Source organism: Dermochelys coriacea, chromosome 8 (genome assembly GCF_009764565.3).
Source record: "Dermochelys coriacea isolate rDerCor1 chromosome 8, rDerCor1.pri.v4, whole genome shotgun sequence".
Classification (NCBI taxonomy): domain Eukaryota; kingdom Metazoa; phylum Chordata; order Testudines; family Dermochelyidae; genus Dermochelys; species Dermochelys coriacea.
In genome coordinates this window covers 83,693,550-83,715,293 of record NC_050075.1, presented here as the reverse complement: position 1 = coordinate 83,715,293, position 21,744 = coordinate 83,693,550, and the positions used below count along the sequence as shown (strand labels likewise).

The 21,744-nt window shown below is 42.7% G+C and overlaps 2 protein-coding genes across 21 annotated transcripts in view; one reads left to right on the top strand and one right to left on the bottom strand.

Moving 5' to 3' along the window:
* The window catches only part of NEXN (nexilin F-actin binding protein), a 48,408-nt gene that overhangs the window by 7,972 nt on the left and 18,692 nt on the right, over window positions 1-21,744 (top strand). For 3 of the 11 annotated variants that reach the window (XM_043491118.1, XM_038411934.2, XM_043491119.1), the window contains exons 2-9: window positions 10,107-10,192; window positions 12,075-12,266; window positions 12,484-12,565; window positions 12,650-12,798; window positions 14,303-14,344; window positions 16,069-16,263; window positions 16,344-16,517; window positions 19,992-20,180. In XM_043491118.1, coding sequence (XP_043347053.1) covers window positions 10,166-10,192; window positions 12,075-12,266; window positions 12,484-12,565; window positions 12,650-12,798; window positions 14,303-14,344; window positions 16,069-16,263; window positions 16,344-16,517; window positions 19,992-20,180 — 1,050 coding nt within the window. In that variant the 5' untranslated portion in view covers window positions 10,107-10,165. The remainder of the gene's footprint in view (window positions 1-10,106; window positions 10,193-12,074; window positions 12,267-12,483; window positions 12,566-12,649; window positions 12,799-14,302; window positions 14,345-16,068; window positions 16,264-16,343; window positions 16,518-19,991; window positions 20,181-21,744) is intronic. The other 8 variants (XM_043491121.1, XM_043491122.1, XM_038411930.2 and 5 more) reach the window with 5 other exon arrangements.
* Window positions 19,071-21,744, bottom strand: part of FUBP1 (far upstream element binding protein 1) — a 64,711-nt gene continuing 62,037 nt past the window's right edge. For all 10 annotated transcript variants that reach the window (XR_006273871.1, XR_006273872.1, XR_006273870.1 and 7 more), the window contains one exon: window positions 19,071-19,391. Coding sequence is in view for 6 of the 10 variants with exons in the window: in XM_038411908.2 (XP_038267836.1) it covers window positions 19,374-19,391 (18 nt within the window). In the remaining 4 variants the exon portion in view is untranslated. The remainder of the gene's footprint in view (window positions 19,392-21,744) is intronic.

Below are 21,744 nucleotides of genomic sequence, written 5' to 3'. Positions count from 1 at the left end.
ATGCTATCACCAATTTGCAGACAGGCCAAACGGAAACTACAGCTGATTTGAGTACTTTTTGTGTTTTTATTCAACAGTTCAAATAACTCTAACAAACTCACGCGCCTGCTTTTTATCAGTTCATGAGTAGGGTATTTGGTATTATTAATGTATCCACTTTCATTTTGGAAGGCTGATAAAAAAAATACTTGTTTTGAGATTGGTAACATTTGGGTTTGTTAGAAGTCCTGATCCTATCAGAGGATATGTACCCAAAACTCCTAATGAACTGAAGTTGGTGGAAAGTTTTTGGTTTTTTATAAACCACAGCAGAATCAGGTGCCTAATTACTCACACACTGTGTTATTTCTTGCTGTTGTAACTACTGTGGTCTAAAGACCATCCGTTAGCATATCAGAATTGCATATTAAAGATTCAAGTGCCTGTGTTCCTAACACCTTCTTCATTATTAAAAAAAATTAAACATTTAAGTCTAGATTATTGTAGGAATTGTTCTGCTTCTTCTTCGAGTGCTTGTTCACGTCCATTCCACAGAGGCATTAGGTTTGTGCACGCTGTGTGCATGAGCATTTAAAACTTTTTCCCTTAGCGGCTCCTGGTGAGCCCCCCGAGTGGCACCACTGCCCCCCGCATATATACCCCCGCAGGCCCGACCCCCTCCAGTTCCTTCTTGCCATCCATGGCGGCGCTGGAACAACCTCTCTGTCGTAGAAGAGCAATCCCCTAGCCTTTAGAGTAGCTGTTATCAGTTCGTTTACATATAGATTGTGAACACTTAAGTGATTAGGGGCTTGGAGGCCTCCAGCACCGGACCTGGGCTGTGCGGGGCAGGCCGCAGGCCCACGGCTTCAAGGCTTGCGCCATGTGCCACAGACCTATGCCAGTTAGTGACCCCCATGACTCATGTCCAGGTTGCCTTGGGGATGGACATCAAACTGAAAGGTGTAGGGTTTGCAAGGTGTTCAAGCCAAGGATAAGGAAAGAAAGAGACTTTCACCTAAAGCAACTGTTGATGGAGGCCACATGGCAGCCGCCGGGCCCGGAGCGCCCGACACCGGCTCAGGCTTCTTCAGTGCGTAACGTAAACTGTCGGCCCCGGAGCGCCAGGCTAGGCCCCGGCACCGATTGTCCTCCCCGGTGCGGCCCCTGGCGCAGCCTAAAGGAAGGCGCAGTTGTTCCCCGCACAGGAGGCTGGCGCCTCCCAAGGCACCGACAAGAGCAGGAAGGCCGCGGTACCGGCGCTGACACAGGCGGTCCCAGCGGCACAAGCCCCACTGAGCCCAGACTTAAGTGAGCTCATGCGGACAATGGGCTCGAGGGCATAACGGATCAGCCCTCTATGCCTGGCACCTTTGAGGCCGCAAAGGACCTCATCAAGCTGTCGTGGCAAGCCCCATCCCGTATGGGGAGAACCCTCCGGCACCCATGCCTCGGGTGCCGTCAAGGGGTAAGCCAGCAATGGTGTGCCGCTCGAAGACACCATCCCAGCACCGCTCCCGGAGTTGGTCCCGGTCGAGCTCCGACTCTGCAGACTCTGCCATTGGCCCAGAAGGAGGTTGCGGCACCAGCAGTGGGTCAACGTGAAAAAGCGCCAGGAAGGGCACACCGCTCTCCAGCACTGCCCAGAGACCGGCACCGGGAGGAGTTGAGACGGCCCTCGCCAGAGGTCTCCCGCAGATGGTCCCGGTCCAGGGAACGCCAGCACTGGTCCCGGTCCTGGTCCCGGTCCCGGTCCTGGTCCCAGTCCCGGGGGTTATGCTACGGCTCCCGGTCCCGCTCAGCCAGGAGCCACTCATTCTCCCGCCAGCGCAGATCGTTGGCACCACCATGGCCTTCGCAATTGGCATTGCTGCAGTCCAGCTCCGGCCGCTATAGCTACCTGCACCGGGGCCCGGACAGCAGGGACCCTCAGGGGAGCTGGCAACCTCAATGGGGGCTGCCAGGTCATTGGCCCTTCTGGACCCCATGGGCCTATCAGGAGCACCAAGGGGCCCCATCCAGGGCAAGTTACTCGGTGCAGTGGTCCTGGTCCCCGCACCGACACCAGACAGTGCCGGAGGCAACAGTATCCAAGCCTCCAGCATCCCCCCAGCTTAGACCGGACAGTCCGGCACCGAGCCCAGTGCTGTCCCATGGACTCCTGCCCCGGCCTGAGCCGGGGGCCCCTGCAGGAGCAGAAGGACCAACCACAGGGGGTCGAGCAGCAGCTAACCTCCTAGTCTTCCCCTGATGAGGTAGTGGCGGGTATAGAGGTATCCGGCCCTCCGCCAATAGATCATAGAGCCCACCAGGAACTGCTGCGCAGAGTTGCCCAAAATTTGGGGTTGCAGTCCAAAGAGACGGTTGAGCAGGAGGACCCCAGGGTGGACATTTTGAGCCCCAAAGGGCCATCCAGAATAGCACTCCTGCTCATTAAGATCATTCAGTCTAACTATAAGACTATATGGCAGATCCCGGCCTCCAGCGCTCCAACAGCAGGAGTGGAGTGTAAATACTTTGCCCCATCTAAGGGCTATGAGTTCCTATTCTGCCACTCGAGTCCATGCTCCCTAGTGGTTTCAGCGTTGAACGAAAGGGAGTTCCATGGACAGCAGGCCCTGGCCCCTAAGGCCAAGGAGGCGAAACACCTGGACCTCTTTGGTAGAAAGGTGTACTCATCTGGGGGCCTTCAGTTGAGGATTGCTAACCAGCAGGCCATCCTCAACAGGCACAATTTCAACTCCTGGGCGGCGGTGGGGAAGTTTAAGGACAAGCTCCCGCAAGGTTCCCAACAGTAGTTCACGGCCCTGGTGGACAAGGGCAAGGCAGTAGCCAAGACCTCTCTCCAGGCCTCCTTGGATTCAGCAGACGCAGCGGCTAGAACAATCACGTCAGGGGTGGTCACGAGCTGCTCGGTGTGGCTCCAGGAATCTGGCCTGCCCCCCAAGATCCAGAATAGGCTCCAGGACCTCCCCGTCAAAGGGTCCGGGCTCTTCTCGGATCAGACAGATGTGAGGCTGCATAGCCTCAAGGACTCGCGGGCTACGCTCAAGTTGCTGGGTATACACACCCCGGCGACACAGAGGAAGTCCTTTAAGCCACAGCCTCTCCCTCAACGCCAGTACCAGCCTCGCCATAGGCATGAGCCTTACCGTAGGCGAGGCAGGGATAACAGGCGACGGCGCAACAACAATAATAACAATAATGCGCCGGGCCAGAACCAAGGCCAGCACAAACCCCAGCTGGGCACTAAGCCAGGCTTTTGAAGGTGCACTCGAGGACAGCGTACCAGACCAGTCACCGGATCCGTCCCTTTGTTTCCTGAACCGCCTATCCCATTTCTCCCGTGCGTGGTCCACCATTATGTTGGACCGTTGGGTCTTACGCACGGTACAGAATGGGTACTCGCCGCAGTTCGCCTGCCTCCCTCTCCCCCCCTCGGACCTCCCTTCCCCATCCCTCTTCAGGGACCCCTCTCACGAGCATCTCCTAGAGGAGGAAGTCTGCTTGCTGCTATGGGCGGGGGCGGTAGAGGCGGTGCCTCATGGCCTAAGGGGAAAAGGGTTCTACTCCCGGTACTTCCTCATCCCCAAGGCCAAAGGGGGCCTTCACCGAATCCTAGACCTGCGCAAGCTCAACAAATTCCTGGTCAAGGCCTGGTTCTGCATGGTCTTTCTGGGCACCATCATCCCTTCCTTGGATCCGGGGGACTGGTACGCTGCCCTCGACATGAAGGACGCGTACTTTCATATCGCCATTTTCCCAGCACACTGGCAGTTCCTACGCTTCACTGTGAGCTGAGAACATTATCAGTTTGCAGTTCTCCCATTCAGTCTAGCCTCAGCCCCAAGGTTGTTCACGAAGTGCATGGCAGTGGTGGCGGCCTACTTACAGAGGCAGAGAATCCGGGTGTACCCGTACCTCAACGACTGGCTCCTGGCGGGCCGATCCGAGGCAGAGGTGCAGGGCCATGTGGAGGTGATCCTGAGATTCTTCCATGAGCTAGGGCTCCTGGTCAACATCCCCAAGTCCACACTCATACTCACGCAAAGAGTGGAATTCATAGGGGCGGTCCTGGACACAATGCAGGCCCGGGCAAGCCTTCCGGTATCCTGATTCTGGGCTATACAACAAGAAGTGGCCTCCCTGCGCCAGTTTCCAACAACAATGGCCAGATGCTGCCTGCGGCTGCTGGGCCACATGGCAGCATGCGTGCACGTGGTTAGGCATGCCAGACTGAGACTCAGGACTCTGCAGGCATGGCTCGCTCGGGTGTACCGCCCAGGCAGGGACCCCCGGACTTGGTAGTGACAGCCCCAAGGGACGTGCTGGACTCCCTGCTGTGGTGGCAGTCCCAGCCTGTGGTTTGCGAAGGCATCCTCTTTGTCACCCCACTTCTGGGCCTGACGCTGATGACGGACGTGTCAGACCACAGACTGGGGGCTCACCTGGGGGACCTCATGACGTAGGTTTGTGGTCCGAGGCAGAGCGGTCGCTCCATATCAACGTGAATGCGCTCAGGGCAGTTCATCTCGCCTGCCAGACCTTTCACGCCACTCTGAATGGTCACGGCATGACAGTTGACAGACAAAGCTACTGCCATGTTTTATATAAACAACCAGGGTGGGGCTTGTTTCTCGCCACTCTGTCGTGAGGCTCTCCTCCTCTGGGACCTTTGCATAGCCCATGCGATTCACCTCGAGGAGTCCTATCTTCTGGGGGTGCAGAACAAGCTGGCGGACTCCCTCAGCAGGTCGTACCGCATGCACGAGTGGACGTTCAGGGCAGACGTCATGCTTTCACTCTTCCGCAGGTGGGGGTTTCTCCGGGTAGATCTGTTTGCCACCAGGGCCAACGCCCAGTGCCTGCGGTTCTGCTCATTCCAGGGCCACAGCCCGGGCTCACTTGCGGACATGTTTGCGATCCTATAGAGAGGGGGGCTTGATGTATGCCTTCCCCCCGCTCCCCTTGGTGCACAAGATCCTGCTCAAGGTGTGCAGGGACAGGGCGGCGGTGATCCTCATCGCCCGAGCCTAGGCCCGCCAACACTGGTACACATCTCTCCTAGAGCTGTCGGTGGACGCCCCAGTAGTCCTGCTCCTATACCGGGACCTCATTACACAGGGCGGCTTCTCCACTCCGACCTGCAGTCACTGCACCTGATGTCATGGAGCCTCTGTGGCTAAACGCCCTGGAGAGCCAGGGCTCCCTTCCTGTGCAGCAGATTCTGCTTGGCAGTAGAAATCCCTCTACCAGGGCAGCCTATATGGCCAAGTGGAAAAGGTTCTTGTGTTGGTGTGAACCCCGACAGGTGCAGCCGGGCCAGGCCCCGGTGCAGGCCATCCTGGAGTACCTCCTGCACCTCAAGCAGCAAGGGTTAGCCCCGTCCTCATTCAGAGTGCACCTGGCGGCCATCTCCACCTTCCATCCGGGGTTCTCGGGGGGCTCGGTGTTTTTCCACCCAATGGTGGGGCGGTTCCTTAAAGGGTTGGAGAGAGTGTTCCCATACTCCTGCCCCCCAGTCCCTCCATGGAACCTTAACCTGGTCCTTTCTAAACTCATGGGACCCCCTTTTGAGCCCCTCGCTACCTATTCTCTCCTCCACCTTTCCTGGAAGGTGGCATTTCTGGTTGCCATTACCTCAGCCAGAAGGGTGTCCGAACTGAGGGCCCTCACCTCTGAGCCACCATACACAGTATTTCACAAGGACAAGGTGCAGCTCCGTCTGCACCCCAAGTTCCTCCCTAAGGTTGTGTCCCAATTCCATCTGGGCCAGGACATTTGTCTGCCGGTCTTCTTCCCGAAACCCCATTTGGACCCGAGTCACCACAGCTTGCACACCTTGGATGTGCGTCAAGTGCTGGCGTTCTATTTGGAGCACACCAAGCCCTTTCGCAAATCCACGCAGCCGTTTGTGGCTGTGGCTGAGAGGTTAAAAGGCCTCCCAGTGTCGGTGCAGCGGATTTCTTCTTGTATTACAAGATGCATCCAGGCGTGCTATGAGCTCGCAAGTGTTCCGGCCCCATCGGTCACGGCCCACTCGACCAGGGCGCAGGCGACCTCCACGGTGTTCCTGGCACAGGTCCTGATCCAGGAGATCTGCAGAGCAGCCACCTGGTCCTTGGTGCACACCTTCACAACTCACTATGTGGTCAACCAGCAGGCCAGAGAGGACGCAGCAGTTGGCAGAGCAGTCCTCCAAGCAGTTGTTCCGTGACTCCTACCCTCCTTCAGAGGTAAGCTTGTAATTCACCTAATGTGGAATGGACGTGAACAAGCACTCAAAGAAGAAAAAACTGTTACTTACTTTCTCGTAACTGTTGTTCTTCGAGATGTGTTGTTCACGTCCATTCCACCACCCACTCTCCTACCCCTCTGTCGGAGTCACTAGCAAGAAGGAACTGGAGGGGGTCAGGCCGATGGGGGTATATATGCGGGGCGCAGTGGTGCACTCGGGGGCCTGCTGGCCCCATGGGAGCCGTTAAGGGACAAAGTTTCTGATGCTCGTGCACGCAGCGCGTGCACACCTAATGTAGAATGGATGTGAACAACACATCTCGAAGAACAACAGTTACAAGAAAGTAAGTAACCATTTTTTCTTGCTTTTCAGTCATTTCAGGCAGTGAAATAGATTAGTCAGGTTGTCATTCTGCTTCCTTTTAATAGTATTGCAGTGTTTTGTTGCTTACAAATAGTGCAGAGAAATATTTACATTTATAAAACTATTTCCATTAATTTATTTTAAGTTAAAAAGCTAAAATATAGAATAAGCGTTTTAAAAAAAGGTATATAACAAATTATAGCAGTTTCATGAAGAGAGACGTCGACGCCAATCCAGCAATGAGCTAAGCATAGGCAGACCCCTGTGCTCACATGGAATTCATTGCAGGACTGAGACCTTATTTTATAAGTCATTACATTGGAAAAACAAGAGAAGATGCATTTCACCTGGTCTAAGAAAACAGCTAACATGTAATGAAAAAAATCAAACTGTACCATGCAATGTTATTATGTATTATGCGGGTTTAATCAAATAAACTTGATTTTCACAGGTGCTAGCCATAAGACCTAATGCTGCTTCAGGAAATAAAGTTTTTTCTTGTGAATTCCTTACTTCTGGTTATAACCTCAACAGTCTATTTGGTCGAATATACAAAGTTTTAAAACTGTGCTAACACACTCCTAGAGATATCTTTAAGTTTTTGCTGGAAAGGTGGTATTATTTGAAAACTCTGTAGATGAGGCCACTGATACAGAAAATGAATATGTATGGGAGGTAGTCCTCAGAAATAGCCAAGCATGAACAAAGCACAGTTGGCACACGCACAGAGTAGTTTTACAGAATGTGACAACACAATTATAGATAGGAGCACTTAATGGTAAAACACCAGTTGAGATGCTTGATGCGGGTTTGAATAAAACTGAGCAAGGCTTATTGACTTTTAGCCTTTACGAATGAGCTAATTGTGATTACATGTGGTAGAATAAACTACTTGGTTTGACCTCTAGATTAGGGAATACCGCCATTTTTGGTCATGCCTTTTACTGGCATTGCACTTACACTATCTTTAGCATTAGATTGTTTTGCTTGCTCCTGAGGTTTTTATCTCTGCTTACGTTAACTAGTGTGGCTTTTCATACTAGTAAAGAGTGCACAGATGTCAGTTTGCATTTCAATACCAAAGCTTCATATATGGTCTGTTGCAAAGAAAAAAAAAAACCCTCTCACTGAAGAGCCACAATGGAATAAATCTGTCTTTGTGTGTTTTTTTTTCTCATGTTGACAAGTACAGTTGCTGTGGTCAGCAATTACAGGTCTCAGTTATATGCACACTATATAAAAATGCTACAATTTGTTAGTGTGGTGGTAGGATAGTCTTTTATATCTAGGTCATTGACTTATCCAGCCCAGATTGATAAGTACTTTTCTTCATTACCAAACAGATGTAAAGTGTGCTCTGTGGAATAAAGGTAGTTTAATGGGTACTTGTTCATGTCCCTGAAACCATTACTAGAGTTGGTTTCAGGGACATGGTTGGCAGTATCTGAAGAGAAGTCAGTAATTGAAAGGACACGGAGACCACCTTTCCTCCAGATACTATCCATACTTTTTCAGTGCACCTGCCATAGAAGCTAGGCACCTTCCACATATCACTGTACTCCTTTCATTTTTGTGTGTGCCTAAGCCTTACTGACTAGTCCAGAAATAACCATTCAGACTGTTTCATCTTTCCCATTGTGGAAAGATTGTGTGAAAAGCTGATCAGGTATCAGTTCTGGAAGTGTCTAAGTCAAGGACTGTACTGCTCTCCAGGGGTAGCAAATTCTACAGATGAAGATGTTAACCTGGCAAGTTTTGGTCCTGGCCCCTGCATGTTTCACTTCAGGAACCTCATTATTTTCATAATATACACTACTTAGCTGTATGCTACCAGTGATAATTAAATTGTCAGAATAAGGAGGTTAAGCACATTTTGTAATGTATTATCCTTATTTTTCATTTTGTTCACTTGAGCTAATTCACAATTTGAATGGAGTAACATATGAATATAGCATGTTTTAAGATATTAAATGCTGTCGTCTTTAAAGTGTGTTTAGAGGTCTTAGCTCACACTCAGTTACCTGGTACAGTGTTCTGTCTTCCTAAGGTACTATGTCCCATCCTCATCACTGTACTATCTGAGTACCTCACTGTCTTTATCTTCACAACAGTCCCGGGAGATAGGGAGGTACTAATGTCTCCCTTTTACAGATGGGGAACTCGGACGCAAACAGACTGAGGCCCAAGTCCTCAAAGTTAGTTAAGCACCCAACTTCCATTGAAAGCAATAGTAGTTTGGCACTTAGGTACCTTTGAAAGATCTAGGCTGAAGTGACTTGTCCAGTGTCAGGTTTCAGAGTAGCAGCCGTGTTAGTCTGTATTCGCAAAAAGAAAAGGAGTACTTGTGGCACCTTAGAGACTAACAAATCTTGCATCCGATGAAGTGAGCTGTAGCTCACGAAAGCTTTTGCTCAAATAAATTTGTTAGTCTCTAAGGTGCCACAAGTACTCCTTTTCTTTTTGTCCAGTGTCAAACAGTCAGGAAATCTGTGCCAGAGCAGGGAATTAAACCTGTGTGTCTCAAGTCCCAGGCAAGTGCCCTACCATTGAATCATCTTTCTGTCCCGTTAGTGATGGTAATATATACAATATATTAGGGCTGTCAGCGATTAAACCAATTAATTGTGCAATTAAATTAACCGCTTGATTAAACAATAATTGAATACCATTATTTAAATAATTTTCGATGTTTTCTACATTTTCAAATATATTGAGTTCAGTTACAACTCAGAATACAAAGTGTAACAGTGCTCATTTTATATTTATTTTTTATTACAAATATTTGCATGGTAAAAAACAAAAGAAATAGCATTTTTATATTCACCTCATACAAGTACTGTAGTGCAATCTCTTTGCCGTGAAAGTGCAACTTACAAATGTAGAATTTTTTTTGTTACATAACTGCACTCAAAAACAAAATGTAAAACTTCAGCACCTACAAGTCTACTTAGTCCTACTTCTTGTTCAGCCAATCACTAAGACAGACAAGTTTGTTAATTGAAAAATACTGTTTCTTTTGTTTATAATTTTTACAGAGCAAATATAATCAAAAACAATTTACACTGATTTCAGTTACAACACCGAATACAATATATATGAAAATGTAGAAAAACATCCCAAATATTTAATAAATTTCAGTTGGTGTTCTGTTGTTCAACAGTGTGATTTAAAACTACAATTAATCACGATTAATTTTGAGTTAATTGCGTCAGTTAACGGTGATTAATCGACAGCCCTAACAATTATTAAAACAAATAAACTATGACATACAAGCTAAATATTATGATAATTTATGTAGGTGAATCCATAAAAAATAAAGTTCAAATAGTGAATTGTAGCCACTGCATTTCAGTACCATTGCATGCTCAGTACATGTTCATATATCTTCACTCAGGAGGGCCAAATTTAAGTTGTGGTGCACTAAACTTAAATGTGAACTAACTTTTTTTCTACAAAGGTAGTAGAAATTTCAACTAAAGAGTGAGTCTTCCTAAGCTGGTAATAAATCTGTAGCAATTTCTTACAGGTAAAAATAGAAACCCACATATCAAACGGGTCAGGTGCCAGATCACAGAACAACAAACCATGAATGACATTGTACAGAAGACTGAGGTATGTATCAAGTTTAAAATAATCAAAGTTCTGTAGTAACTTACAAGTGATGCTGACAAAAGACAAGTATTGATGCTTTATTTCTGACTGGTAAGCAGCAAATGGGTAAGAGCATAATAAGTTCTAGGAAAAGAATGTACCTTGTATCTTAAGGTAACAGAGAAGCCTTTGAAAAGAACAGTTTGATTAAGGAAAGTAAGGTTATTATATTTGCTGGAATATGTTAAAGGGGTTCTTGCTATTATGCATTAAATATTAGCTTTTCTTAAAAGGCTGGAAGTGGATGTCTGAAGTGAGACTCACAAAATAGGAAACATAACATTGTTGAAAATTCAGAGGACAGAAAAAATGGGGAAAGGGAAAGAGGAAGAGAACATAAGAATGGTCTGACCCAGAATGGCCAATGCTCTATCTATCCCAGTATCCTGTCTTCTGACAGTGGCTGGTGTCATATGCTGCAGAGGGAGTGAACAGAACAGGGGAATTTATTGAGTGATCCATCTCCTGTCATCTTGTCCCAGGTTCTAACACTCAGAGGTTTAGGGACACCTAGAACATAGGGTTGCACCCTTCACCATCTTGGCTAATAGCCACTGATGGACCTATCCTCCAGGAACATATCTAATTCTTTTTTGAACCCAGTTATACTTCTGGCCTTCACAACATCCAATGGCAATGAGTTCTACAGGTTGATGCTGCATTGTGTGAAGTACTTCCTTATGCTTTTTTTAAACCTACTGCCTATTAATTGTATGATCCTTGGTTCATGTGTTATGTGAAGGGGTATATAACACTTCCTTATTCACTTTCCTACACCATTCATGATTCAAGATGAAGATTAAAATATTTTAATATCTTTAGAAAGTGTTGGGATTAAGTTACTCAAAAGATTTGTTTTAGCATCCTAGCTAGATAACTTAGTGATTGGAGTTAAAACAAGCATAACTAACATTGTGTGATGTACTCAAATGGGAAGCATATAAAATATGAAACAATGTTTTCAGTCAGTTTTTCAGCTGATTCAACCATACTATGTTGGCAGTAAAGTGTAAAAGGAGACTTGAACACTCAAATATTTGCAAGATGTGGGTATAATGTACTAACTGGAGCCAGCAGAAGCATACAGATGAGGAAAGTGTTAGCACAGAAACACCCATTAAAATTCTTCAGCCATATATACAATAGGTCTCTGTTGGCCCAGGGAGCTTGGCTCCTCAGTTGTCATGTGTAGCCACTGAATTGCTGGGTCAACCCCAATATTTAAGGAATTATTTTGATGATGTGCTTTAAGTTTTTAAATGGAAGAATTATATTTTTTTTCTTTTAAAATGCCACCATGTGTAAAGATTCAACAGGTATGGTGTAAAACATCTGTTACATAAGAAACCAAAAGATATATTAGACACTGTGATGCTAATATCCATGTCTTTGTATATATCTGAAATCTAAATCCCAGTCTTGCTTCTAGAGGCAGAATCAAGTATATATTTCTGTTTTCAGAGTGAGTATACATATTCTAATGCAACAATATAGAGATGTATATATCTTTTTAAAATTTCATGTGTATTATAAGAGTACATTCTCAAAATTCAGGGCTTAACTACATAGCCCTCCATTAAAATTGGTGGGATTCATACAGCTAAAGTCCAACAAAACTCAGTTTATTCCATCATATTTATTACTGATTCATTCCTTTAAAAAAATGGTAAAGTATAGCTAAGATTCTTGGCAGACAGTAGCCAGTGGCACAAAAATCATGATCACAAATGTATTTTGTTTTAATAAATCTTACATTCTGTCTAATCCAAGCTATCAAACAATTTCTCTCCATCTGTTTCAACTTTCTTTTCCTTATCTTTACTTCTTCTTTATCTTCACAAAGATTCTGCTTTCTTCATCTAAACCTGTCCAAAAATCCTATGTGCCCAAACTTCACAAGGGTGATGTAAAGGATAAATTTGAAGCTATGCAGAAAGCAAGGGAAGAAAGAAATCAAAGGAGGTCTAGAGATGAAAAGCAAAGAAGAAAAGAACAGTATGTTAGAGAGAGAGAATGGAACAGGAGAAAGCAGGAGGTTATTTTCTTTGCAAATATTTTTCATATTTTTTTTAATATTCACTTGATCATAAGAATTTTAAAAATATTTTTGGAACTTTTCATTGTAATTCAAATAAGTGGTCTCAACATCTAGTAGATAAACTATTTTTGAACCCTTTATATGATAATATTGAAATTTTATCTTCTAATGCTTAAAGACAGTTCAGTTCTAGTTTTCCTTTTTAATCAACTAGATGAAAGAACTACTTGCTTCTGATGAAGAAGAAGAAACAAAGTCTTCTAAAATAGAAAAAGCTTATGTTCCAAAGCTGACAGGTAAGAGACTCAGTTTAAAAGTCCATGTAATTTGACAGCTAAAGATTAGATCAAATTATTGAGTTTTGTATTTCACATTCATAGGAACTGTTAAAGGCAAGTTTGCAGAAATGGAGAAGCAGAGACAAGAAGAAGAAAGAAAAAGAATGGAGGAGGAAAGAAAGCGCAGAATTGAACAAGATATGATTGAGAAAAAGAAAATTCAGAGAGAACTGGCAAAAAAAGCCCAGGAGGTATATTTATCTTGTTCTGAATACTAAGTACATATCAAACAGAAAAAAATCATACAAAATAAAAAATGTTGACTAAGAGTTCAGCAGGAGGATTTGGTCTTAGTTTCTTTAAAGTAGGTGAATGGACTGTAGTCTATGAGGGAGATGATTGTGGTGGAGGAGTTTTTGGGGTATGTGGAGGGTTATCACTCTTGTCAAACACTGAGCTTGAGTTATAGCTGAAGCCAGGCATTGATGAAAAAGATGAACAGGAAGTGGGAGAGGGAATGAACCAAACACAGATTTTGGTATCATATGCTTGGAAGTGATTCAAGGCTAAGTTAACTAAGTAAATTTTAAAACATTTGTTGTTACATACACACATTTTAGACAAGAGATGCTGATTTATGTTCAAGTTTATTACTGAAAATAGGTATTTGTAAGAAGCACAGTTGTAGACAAATTGTCCACTAAAGACTACTTAAAAGTGATGTTTCAATCAGTATTTTATTCTTTTGTCACTGTACAGATCATTTCTGTTAGATATATAAATGAGTAGCTTCAATTTTTGCCAATGCCTACAAGCCTAATTTTATCTTTTTGATAAACCCTGAATTGGAGTGTGTCCCCTCCTTCTGTAGTTCTTTCACGGAAGCAATTACCTGTGCGAGTAAGAGTCTAAATTTCATAGTCCAGGACCATGAACAAATGGTTTGCTTAACCAAAAATATTAGCACTTAATCTTTTCCCTCCACACAGAAGAGGAAAGAGAACTCTTATTAGGGATAAATATCCAACAAAGATTTAGCTACTCATGTCCTACTGGGAGTAACATTACTAAGTTATGAGCATTCTGCTGAAAGTTTAGCTCATAATCTCTTTCAGTACCTGTTCTAGAGTTTATTTACTTTGAAAGGTAGGAGTACAGTATGTAAATTTGTACTCAGGAAGGAAGTTATACTCATTTCAGATAATAAAAATATATAGAAGCTAATGTCAAGAATATTAATATAGGAAAGAGGGCTTTCTCACTAGGCTAAGTCTCAAGGGAAGGACAAGGTCACTTTAATATGAAATTAGATGATAGATTTTCTTTAGCTTCTCTTGCAGAGTTATGGAATGCATGTGGAAACAAATCTTTATCTACTTGTATTTACTAGTTTATCACTAAGAAGCTAAATAAGATTATTATGCTATACCCAGGGTTTCAATTCTGTTTCCAGGATTACATTGCTAGTAAAGTAAGCCTTTATCTAGTAAGCCACAAGAACTGTTCCAACATTAATACTGCTACTGTAGGTTAAAACATGACATACTACCTTTGCATTAAAATGTAATGTCAGGTAAAACTCATATAGCTATCAAAAAGTATTCAGAATGGTATCCCTCTATTCCCTCCCACCCCAAAGATACATAAAAACTTAAATGCAACATACATTTGCACAAGTTAATTTTCCATTTTATATTTGAAAATCTAAGGCAAGGAACAAAAGTAACATAATTATGTGAAATTCTCATTTAATAGATTGATGACATAAACAATACAGGAACTGAATCAGAAGCAGAGGTAATTGGACTTTTTTTTTTCAAAGAAACATTCACCTAATTTTTTATTCACTGCTTTATTATTTTAATAGGGGTTGGGTAAATAAACAATACGCTTAATTTTTCACTGAAATTCTGTAACAAGGCTAAAAAAGCCTGAGAAAATGTCTTGGCAATATATTTTGTGGCTATCTATCTATATGAGGCCAATTTATTCTAGCTTTAAAACAGGTTTAAAGGTAAATGACTTACAACCATTAAAGTCAGAATAAAAAAATAACTAAGGCTTACATTTTCAAAGGGATTCTGATGCTCATAGCCTCTAAAAGAACTAGTGGCTTTGAAAATCTAACCTTAAAAGCTCTTTGCCTTTTTTAATCTTGAAATTAAAGAGGGATAGTGTCAAGGTTTTTTTTTAATGTTACAGTACATTCAAGGTTTTTAGATTTGTTTAAAAGAAAGAATGTTTATAATCGCTTTAACAATGTTTGGTTTACTTTTTGCACTTCAGCTTGGAAAGTGTACCTAGACTGGTTTGTTTGGTTAGTTTAACACATGGTTTACATGTGCTAGCACAATGTTGTTGTCTATGAGGTTCCAGCATTGTAAGAGGATGTTTAATTTTTAAAAAAGCTAAACACCAAAACCCCATTTTTCACTAAGGTGTCAAAACAAAGTATAATCATCACACTTCTACTGAAGTTTTCTTTTTTAAAATAAAATCTAAATCTTGGGTCTAATTTACTAGACAGTCTCTCTTTAATAAAAAGAAAAGGAGTACTTGTGGCACCTTAGAAACTAACAAATTTATTTGAGCATAAGCTTTCGTGAGCTACAACTCACTTCATCAGATGCATTCAGTGGGATGCAGCCGATGAAGTGAGCTGTAGCTCACAAAAGCTTATGCTCAAATAAATTTTAGTCTCTAAGGTGCCACAAAGTACTCCTTTTCTTTTTGCGAATACAGACTAACACGGCTGCTACTCTGAAATCTCTCTTTAATGGTGATATTTTGTGTAAATCCACATTGTAGAAGATATTTGCGCACGTGAATTTGTATTGGACAATAGCTCAAATCCACTTGAGACAGCAATAGATTTTATAAACAAAAGAAGCCTGTAAATGTTTGAGTTGTCAGTGTTGATCTAATCAGACATTTTGAAATGCTGCACAACTTCTGTCACTTAAAAAAAATTACTAAGGACTCAGTCCTAGATATCAGGGAGATTGAACATACAAATACACGTAATAGATCCCAGACTTCTGTTGAAGTAAGACTGAAGGAACTGGCAGTTACTTCACATGCTATTTTTTAAACCACATATTTGTTTCTGGAGAAAGAGAGTGTGTGGAAGCAAATTCCTTATTAGCTTATTTCCAAATGGAGCATAGCACCTTAAAACTTACAATTATGTCAGTAAAATTTCAGCATCATTTTTCCAATCAGCCATGAATAGTTGTGGATAAGTTCAGCTGTCAATGAAAATACCGTACGAGTTCTATGAACGCTTGCCACCAGTCGCATTTCAATTTAAAATAGAATTCTCTTGATGTTCTTCTTTTGTCAGAAGAAAACAAATGGCTGTCAGTAGTACTGGAAAATGAGTATTACTCTGGTCCCTACTTTTAGTCTTAGTATAACTATATTGGCAATTTTGAGAAGCACAGGTAACAGTGGCAGCTGCATGTGGAAAGACTACTCCAAAAAGTCAATATTTATGGAAACAAATTTATTATTAACAACAGGAAGGTGATGATTCGCTGCTGGTGACAGTAGTGCCTGTCAAACCTAACAAAACACCTGGAAAGATTAAAATAAATTTTGAAGAGCCAGGAACTGAGAGAGAACAACAAGAAAAAAGAAAGCAAGAAGAAAAGAGGATAAGATATGAGGAACAAAAACGATCCCTCAAGGAAGCCAAGTGTCTTTCATTTGTCATGGTAAACAAATCATGAGAAATACTTGGGAAACACACGTTTGATATTTAAACTGTATTTAAACTTTCATTTTTGTTATCTAGGATGAAGATGAAGGCAGTGAAACGAATGAACCTCTTTCTCCTGGGAAACTGAAATTAACATTTGAAGAACTGGAAAAACAAAGACAAGAAAATCAAAGAAAGCAAGCAGAGGAGGAAGCAAGACAACGTTTGGAAGAGGAAAAACGTGCTTTTGAAGAAGCTAGACAACAAATGGTAAATAGATGCATTATTCATTTCTAGTCATGGATGCTTGTTTGTGTAGAAAATACAGTACATTCCTTCATGTATCTGGTTTTTTGTTTTTTTTGTTTTTTTTTTTTTTACATCTGAATTGTTTCAAACTTTTGACCTCATGATAATTCTCAATTTTTAACAGTTGAAATGGAGACCTGACAGCATCATCAGTTTCAAAAATACTTTCTGCCCTAGATATTGTTCTAGATCAGTAGTTTTCAAACTTTTATTCTGGTGACCCGGTTGAAGAAAGTTGTTGATGCCCGCGGCCCAACGGATGGGGTGTGGGAGAGGGCTCAGGGCTGGGGCAGGGGCAGGGGCTTGGGGTACAGGCTTACATCTGGCGGCTCCTGGTCAGCAGTGCAGCTTGGGTGCAGAGGCAGGCTTCCCGCCTGTCCTGGCACCGTGAACCACGTTGCTCCCTGGAAGTGTCCAGAAGGTCCGGCTCCTAGGTGGAGACACGCAAGCAGCTCCATGTGGCTCTTGCCCGCAGGCACCACTCCTCCTCCCAGTTCCAATTGTCTGGGAACCGGCCAATGCGAGTGCAGAGCTGGTGCTCACAGAGCCCCTTGGCTCCCCTATCTATGAGCTGGACCTGCTGGCCGCTTCCGGGGCGCAGCGCAGTGTCAGAACAGGTAGGGACTACTAGTTTTTACTGGCTGGCTGCCAGGGTCCCTGGGTGCTGAGCAAATTGACCCAGTGCCTTGCATTCCATGACCCAGTACTGGCTCGTGACCTGAACTTTGAAAATCACTGTTCTAGATAGGTTTCAGAGTAGCAGCCATGTTAGTCTGTATTCGCAAAAAGAAAAGGAGTACTTGTGGCACCTTAGGGTTAGTCTCTAAGGTGCCACAAGTACTCGTTTTCTTTGTTCTAGATAGTGATTCATTTAAGTCTTGGCATAGTCATTTAAACAAGCCACTGGTATGAGTGAAGCTTCTTTTTCTTAAAAACATGCTATCAGTCATATTCATTCTTACAAAATGTAGCTACATGATAGGATACTCCAGTTCCATGTGTCAGGATGTTTTAATGTTTTTGGAACTGAAGCAATTGTATGAAAGTATGAACAGATTTTATTCGGTTCTTAAAGTGACTCCAGTTCTTAATTTTCAATTAAATATTGATTTAATTTAAACTACTCCAGATGAATTTACCACATTTGTGGGTATCAGTATCCTTCTAGTGGTTTTCAGTCACATGGCTAAACATTATTAAACAAACTGGGAGTTATCTAAGTTTTGTCTAACTTCAGTGGTACTTTGAGCATTGCAATAACCAATATTTTCACACGTGAAAGCATTCCATGGCAATTGTCTGGAGCTATTTCTTATTCATCTCTTTTGTTTATCTACCATGTTTATATTCATCACTGAGGATTTCTCTCTGGGGTAGGAGAGAGAGAGGAGGAGGGGAAGGTTGGATCAGTCCTTTTCTTTATAGAGGGTTTAAATACTACACTCTAGATTAAGACTTGAAGAGATTTAGCCTAATATGTTGTCAGAAATAGAAAAAAACAATCCTTTTCTCCCTCCTCCCAATTCCTGCCTGATATATCTCCATAATATAGCCTTTGCCCTAAAGATTTTTGTAAGCTAGGATGATCTAAGATTCAGTAGACCTCTGTATAAATTAGGTACTCTGTTCTATAGCAATAACAATTGTTTAATTAGAGTATTCACATCAGGTACAGTGGATAGTTTAGCTACATTTACCATTTTCTTAATAATTTGCAACAAAATGAGACCACCTTTAGAGAATTCTGTGTTTAAAAATAGATTTTACTTCTGTGGACTCAGATTACTATTTATGTCATTGTTCTCCCATGTAGAAGGTATGCACCAGTATTTGCACTTGTGAATGGGATTTTTATTTCAGTGCACCATGCAAGATTTTATTTCTAGGAATTTAATAGACCACACACTTTTGGTAACTAAAAAAAGTCTGATTATCGAGACTGTTCCTTTGTAAGCAGATTGTAACCATCTTACACTTGATGTGGTGTTTTTATAGTAACATTTTTAAAGAACCTGATTCAGCACAAAATTGTGGAAACACAGGCGCTCAGAAAATTGAAACCCTGAAAATTTCAAAAACAAAACTTTGGAGCCCAGCATCAGAATGCCTTCGATCTTGAGTGTGGGTATGGGATCAAAATCCATATCTGATCTGGAATTCAAATTCTGTAGTTTAGGTCTATATCTGTTTTCCAGGTGCTTAACCTTTCTTCTTACTAACAACCCTGAACACCACTGCTCTCCAACATTATAATGTATTCTTCGTTTAGAAAGCCATAGTGGTCATCCTAAACAATACTTTGTTCCACCCCCTCTCCCACATTTTGAAATACATAGTTTTAGTATAAAAGTGACAATTGCAAATTTTTTTTTTTAAAAAAAAGCTCTTATGGTGTTTCCCTTTTTACACACCCAACTTTGGTTGGTGGATTATAAATGACCATTTTCCTCCCAATCACTTGCCTTTGTTGGTTGTACCTTTGCAGAGTTTTCTAAAGGGGATAATTCAGTTATTTCCTTCCATAGATATTCAGTAATTTAATCATTCTGAAAAGCTGATGTCCTATCATTTTCTCAACTCTGTGAGCAACAGCTCAATACCATAATGCTTAGAATGTGCAGCAAACTCGAGCAGCGATGCCATCATAGCTCATGGATTTGCTCTCTCCGTAGACATACAGCAGTTGAAGGACTATTCATTCTTAGTTGCTTGCTTTCATTCTTAGTTGCAGTTTGCAAATCCCAGCCTTCTCTTTGCAGACAGTGTCTAATGGAGAAGGGCAACAGTGAAGATATTAAAGCACCTCAGTTCGGTTCTTCAGAGATGTTTCATTTTCTGGAGGAGGAACAGAAGCACCATTATCAATTTGGGTCAAAAATAAAATGATAATATATAGTAGTAGTTTATTTATAAAAATTCACAGTCCGCTACTATATTATTTTGTAGCAAATCAGGGAAAGCACTGAGGGAAAGCACCTCACATGCAAATAGAGAGTCCAATCCATTTACATAATATTTCTACTACAAATGAAAGGTCTGTTAATTTCACATATCTGTAAAAGAACCTGACAGCATAATTCAAGATTCAGAGATATGTTTTATTACTCATATTTTCAGGATTGTTACCTTTTTTGAGGCCTGTTTAGGTATGTCAAAATGATCCAGCCCTTAAAATTATAAATCAAAGATGACTTTGGCTATTTAGTTCACGCCCTGCTTGTGTAATATTATTCTTGATTTATAAGCGTATAGTGTTAAACTATTCCTCAGAGAGAATTTGAAAAGTTACCCAGATTGTGCCTAAGTATCTACAACTTTAAAGTATTAGGTGTGTGGGCTTTGAGATAGACTGCAGTTTTTACATTTCCTAGGGGGATCTTTTCTTTCTTCCCCCTGGCCCAAAAAGAATAAAAACATTTAATTTTTTTTCTAAAGGTAAACGAAGAGGAAGAAGATAAAGAAAATGAAAATTCTATTAAAGAATTCCGTCCTGGTAAACTCAAGCTCAGCTTTGAGGAGTTAGAAAGACAGAGGAGAGAGGAAGAAAAGAGGAAAGCAGAAGAAGAAGCCAGAAGACGCATAGAAGAGGAGAAAAGGGCATTTGCTGAAGCAAGGAAGAGTATGGTAAGACATTTTGCTTAGCATTTAAGAGATTTTTCAGATCTGAATTCTGCCAGTAGGGTGCACTTCTGGAAATGGCATTAGATCATATCCACCTATTCAGTAGCATACATTTCAGCTGCTTCTTTAACCCGAATAGTTATCAGAGAATGGACCATCTGGGTAGTTAAACTCAAGTTAGTAAAATAATAAACTCATAGCTGCCCTAGGAAACATTCCTAATCATTTAAAATTACATCAAAAGTTACTGCTTGTAACCAGTAAACAGTATTACACTGTACTTGAAAACTTGAAAGAAAACCAAAGAATCACAATGAAAAATTATTTTTTTTCCTGGAGAATTTCTCTCCTACATCCTCAGTTTATATTGCCATCTTCAAAGACCACACACCAGTCATGATCCAACTGGCTGAAAACAAATATGCTCCCGTGAAATCTATCCATGTCTCTCTTTAACTAGGAAAAATAACCAAGTTCTGCCCTCATTTATATCTATGGCACCTCAATGAACAACTTGGGACAGAACTTGGCTTGCATAATCTTTTTAGTATGATGATTCACAAACCAGGAAACAAAACAAAAAACAAAATTAACAAATCAGGTTGAGGTTGCAAAGCTGCAAGTTAGTTTAAGTTAAAAAGAGGGGAGAAAAATGATCCAACTTTGCTCAATATTGTCCAGATCAATCATAGATCCCCATGATTATTATTTTATTTTATTTTTTTAAAGAAATTACTCTAATGTAGAATGACCCTCAGAAATGAAAAGTATTTAGTTTTCACCCAGGAAGCTTTCTTTATGCTACTCCTCTAGGGAGGGCAGTACAGAAGGCTTTAAGTCACTTAAAATTTTTTTTTTTGCAAACTAGATCATATTGGACTTGTATGCAGATAAAAATATCCAGAATTATTGTAAAAGATTACACAAACTGTAACCCAGAGCTTCAGAAGGGATATAAGCCTTCATACTTCTTGGTATAAGCAGGGCCAGCTCTAGGCACCAGCAAAACAAGCAGGTGCTTGGGGCGGCACATTTCTAGGAGCAGCATTTGGGCGCTGGCCATGCCGCCCCTAGAAATGTGCCCCCGCCACCCCAGCTTGTCTCTGCTCCACCTCCGCCTGCTCCCCAAGCGCACTGCTGCCGCTCTGCTTCTCCCTCCCAGGCTTGCTGTGCACGGAACAGCTGTTTCACATGGCAAGCCTGGGAGGGAGGAGAAGCCGAGTGGCAGCACGCTTGGGGGAGGCAGCGGGTGGTGGAGCAGAGGTGAGCTGGGATGGGGAGCAGTTCCTCTACCCCCACCCCATTACTTCCTGCGCTCCCCCTCCAACCCTCGCTCATCTCCGCTCTGCCTGCTCCCTGGAACGCGCTGCCTCTCCCTCGCCTGAGAGGGAGGGGGGAGAAGCAGAGTGGCGGCGTGTTCAGGGGGCAGGCGGAGCAGAGGTGAGCTAGGGCGGAGCATTGCAGGAGGGGAGCAGCAGGAAGCAATGGCGGGGGGGGGGAAATGTGGCATGCCTAGGGGAGGAGGCGGGGCCGGGGATTTGGGGAAGGGGTGGAGAGCACAAAAAAA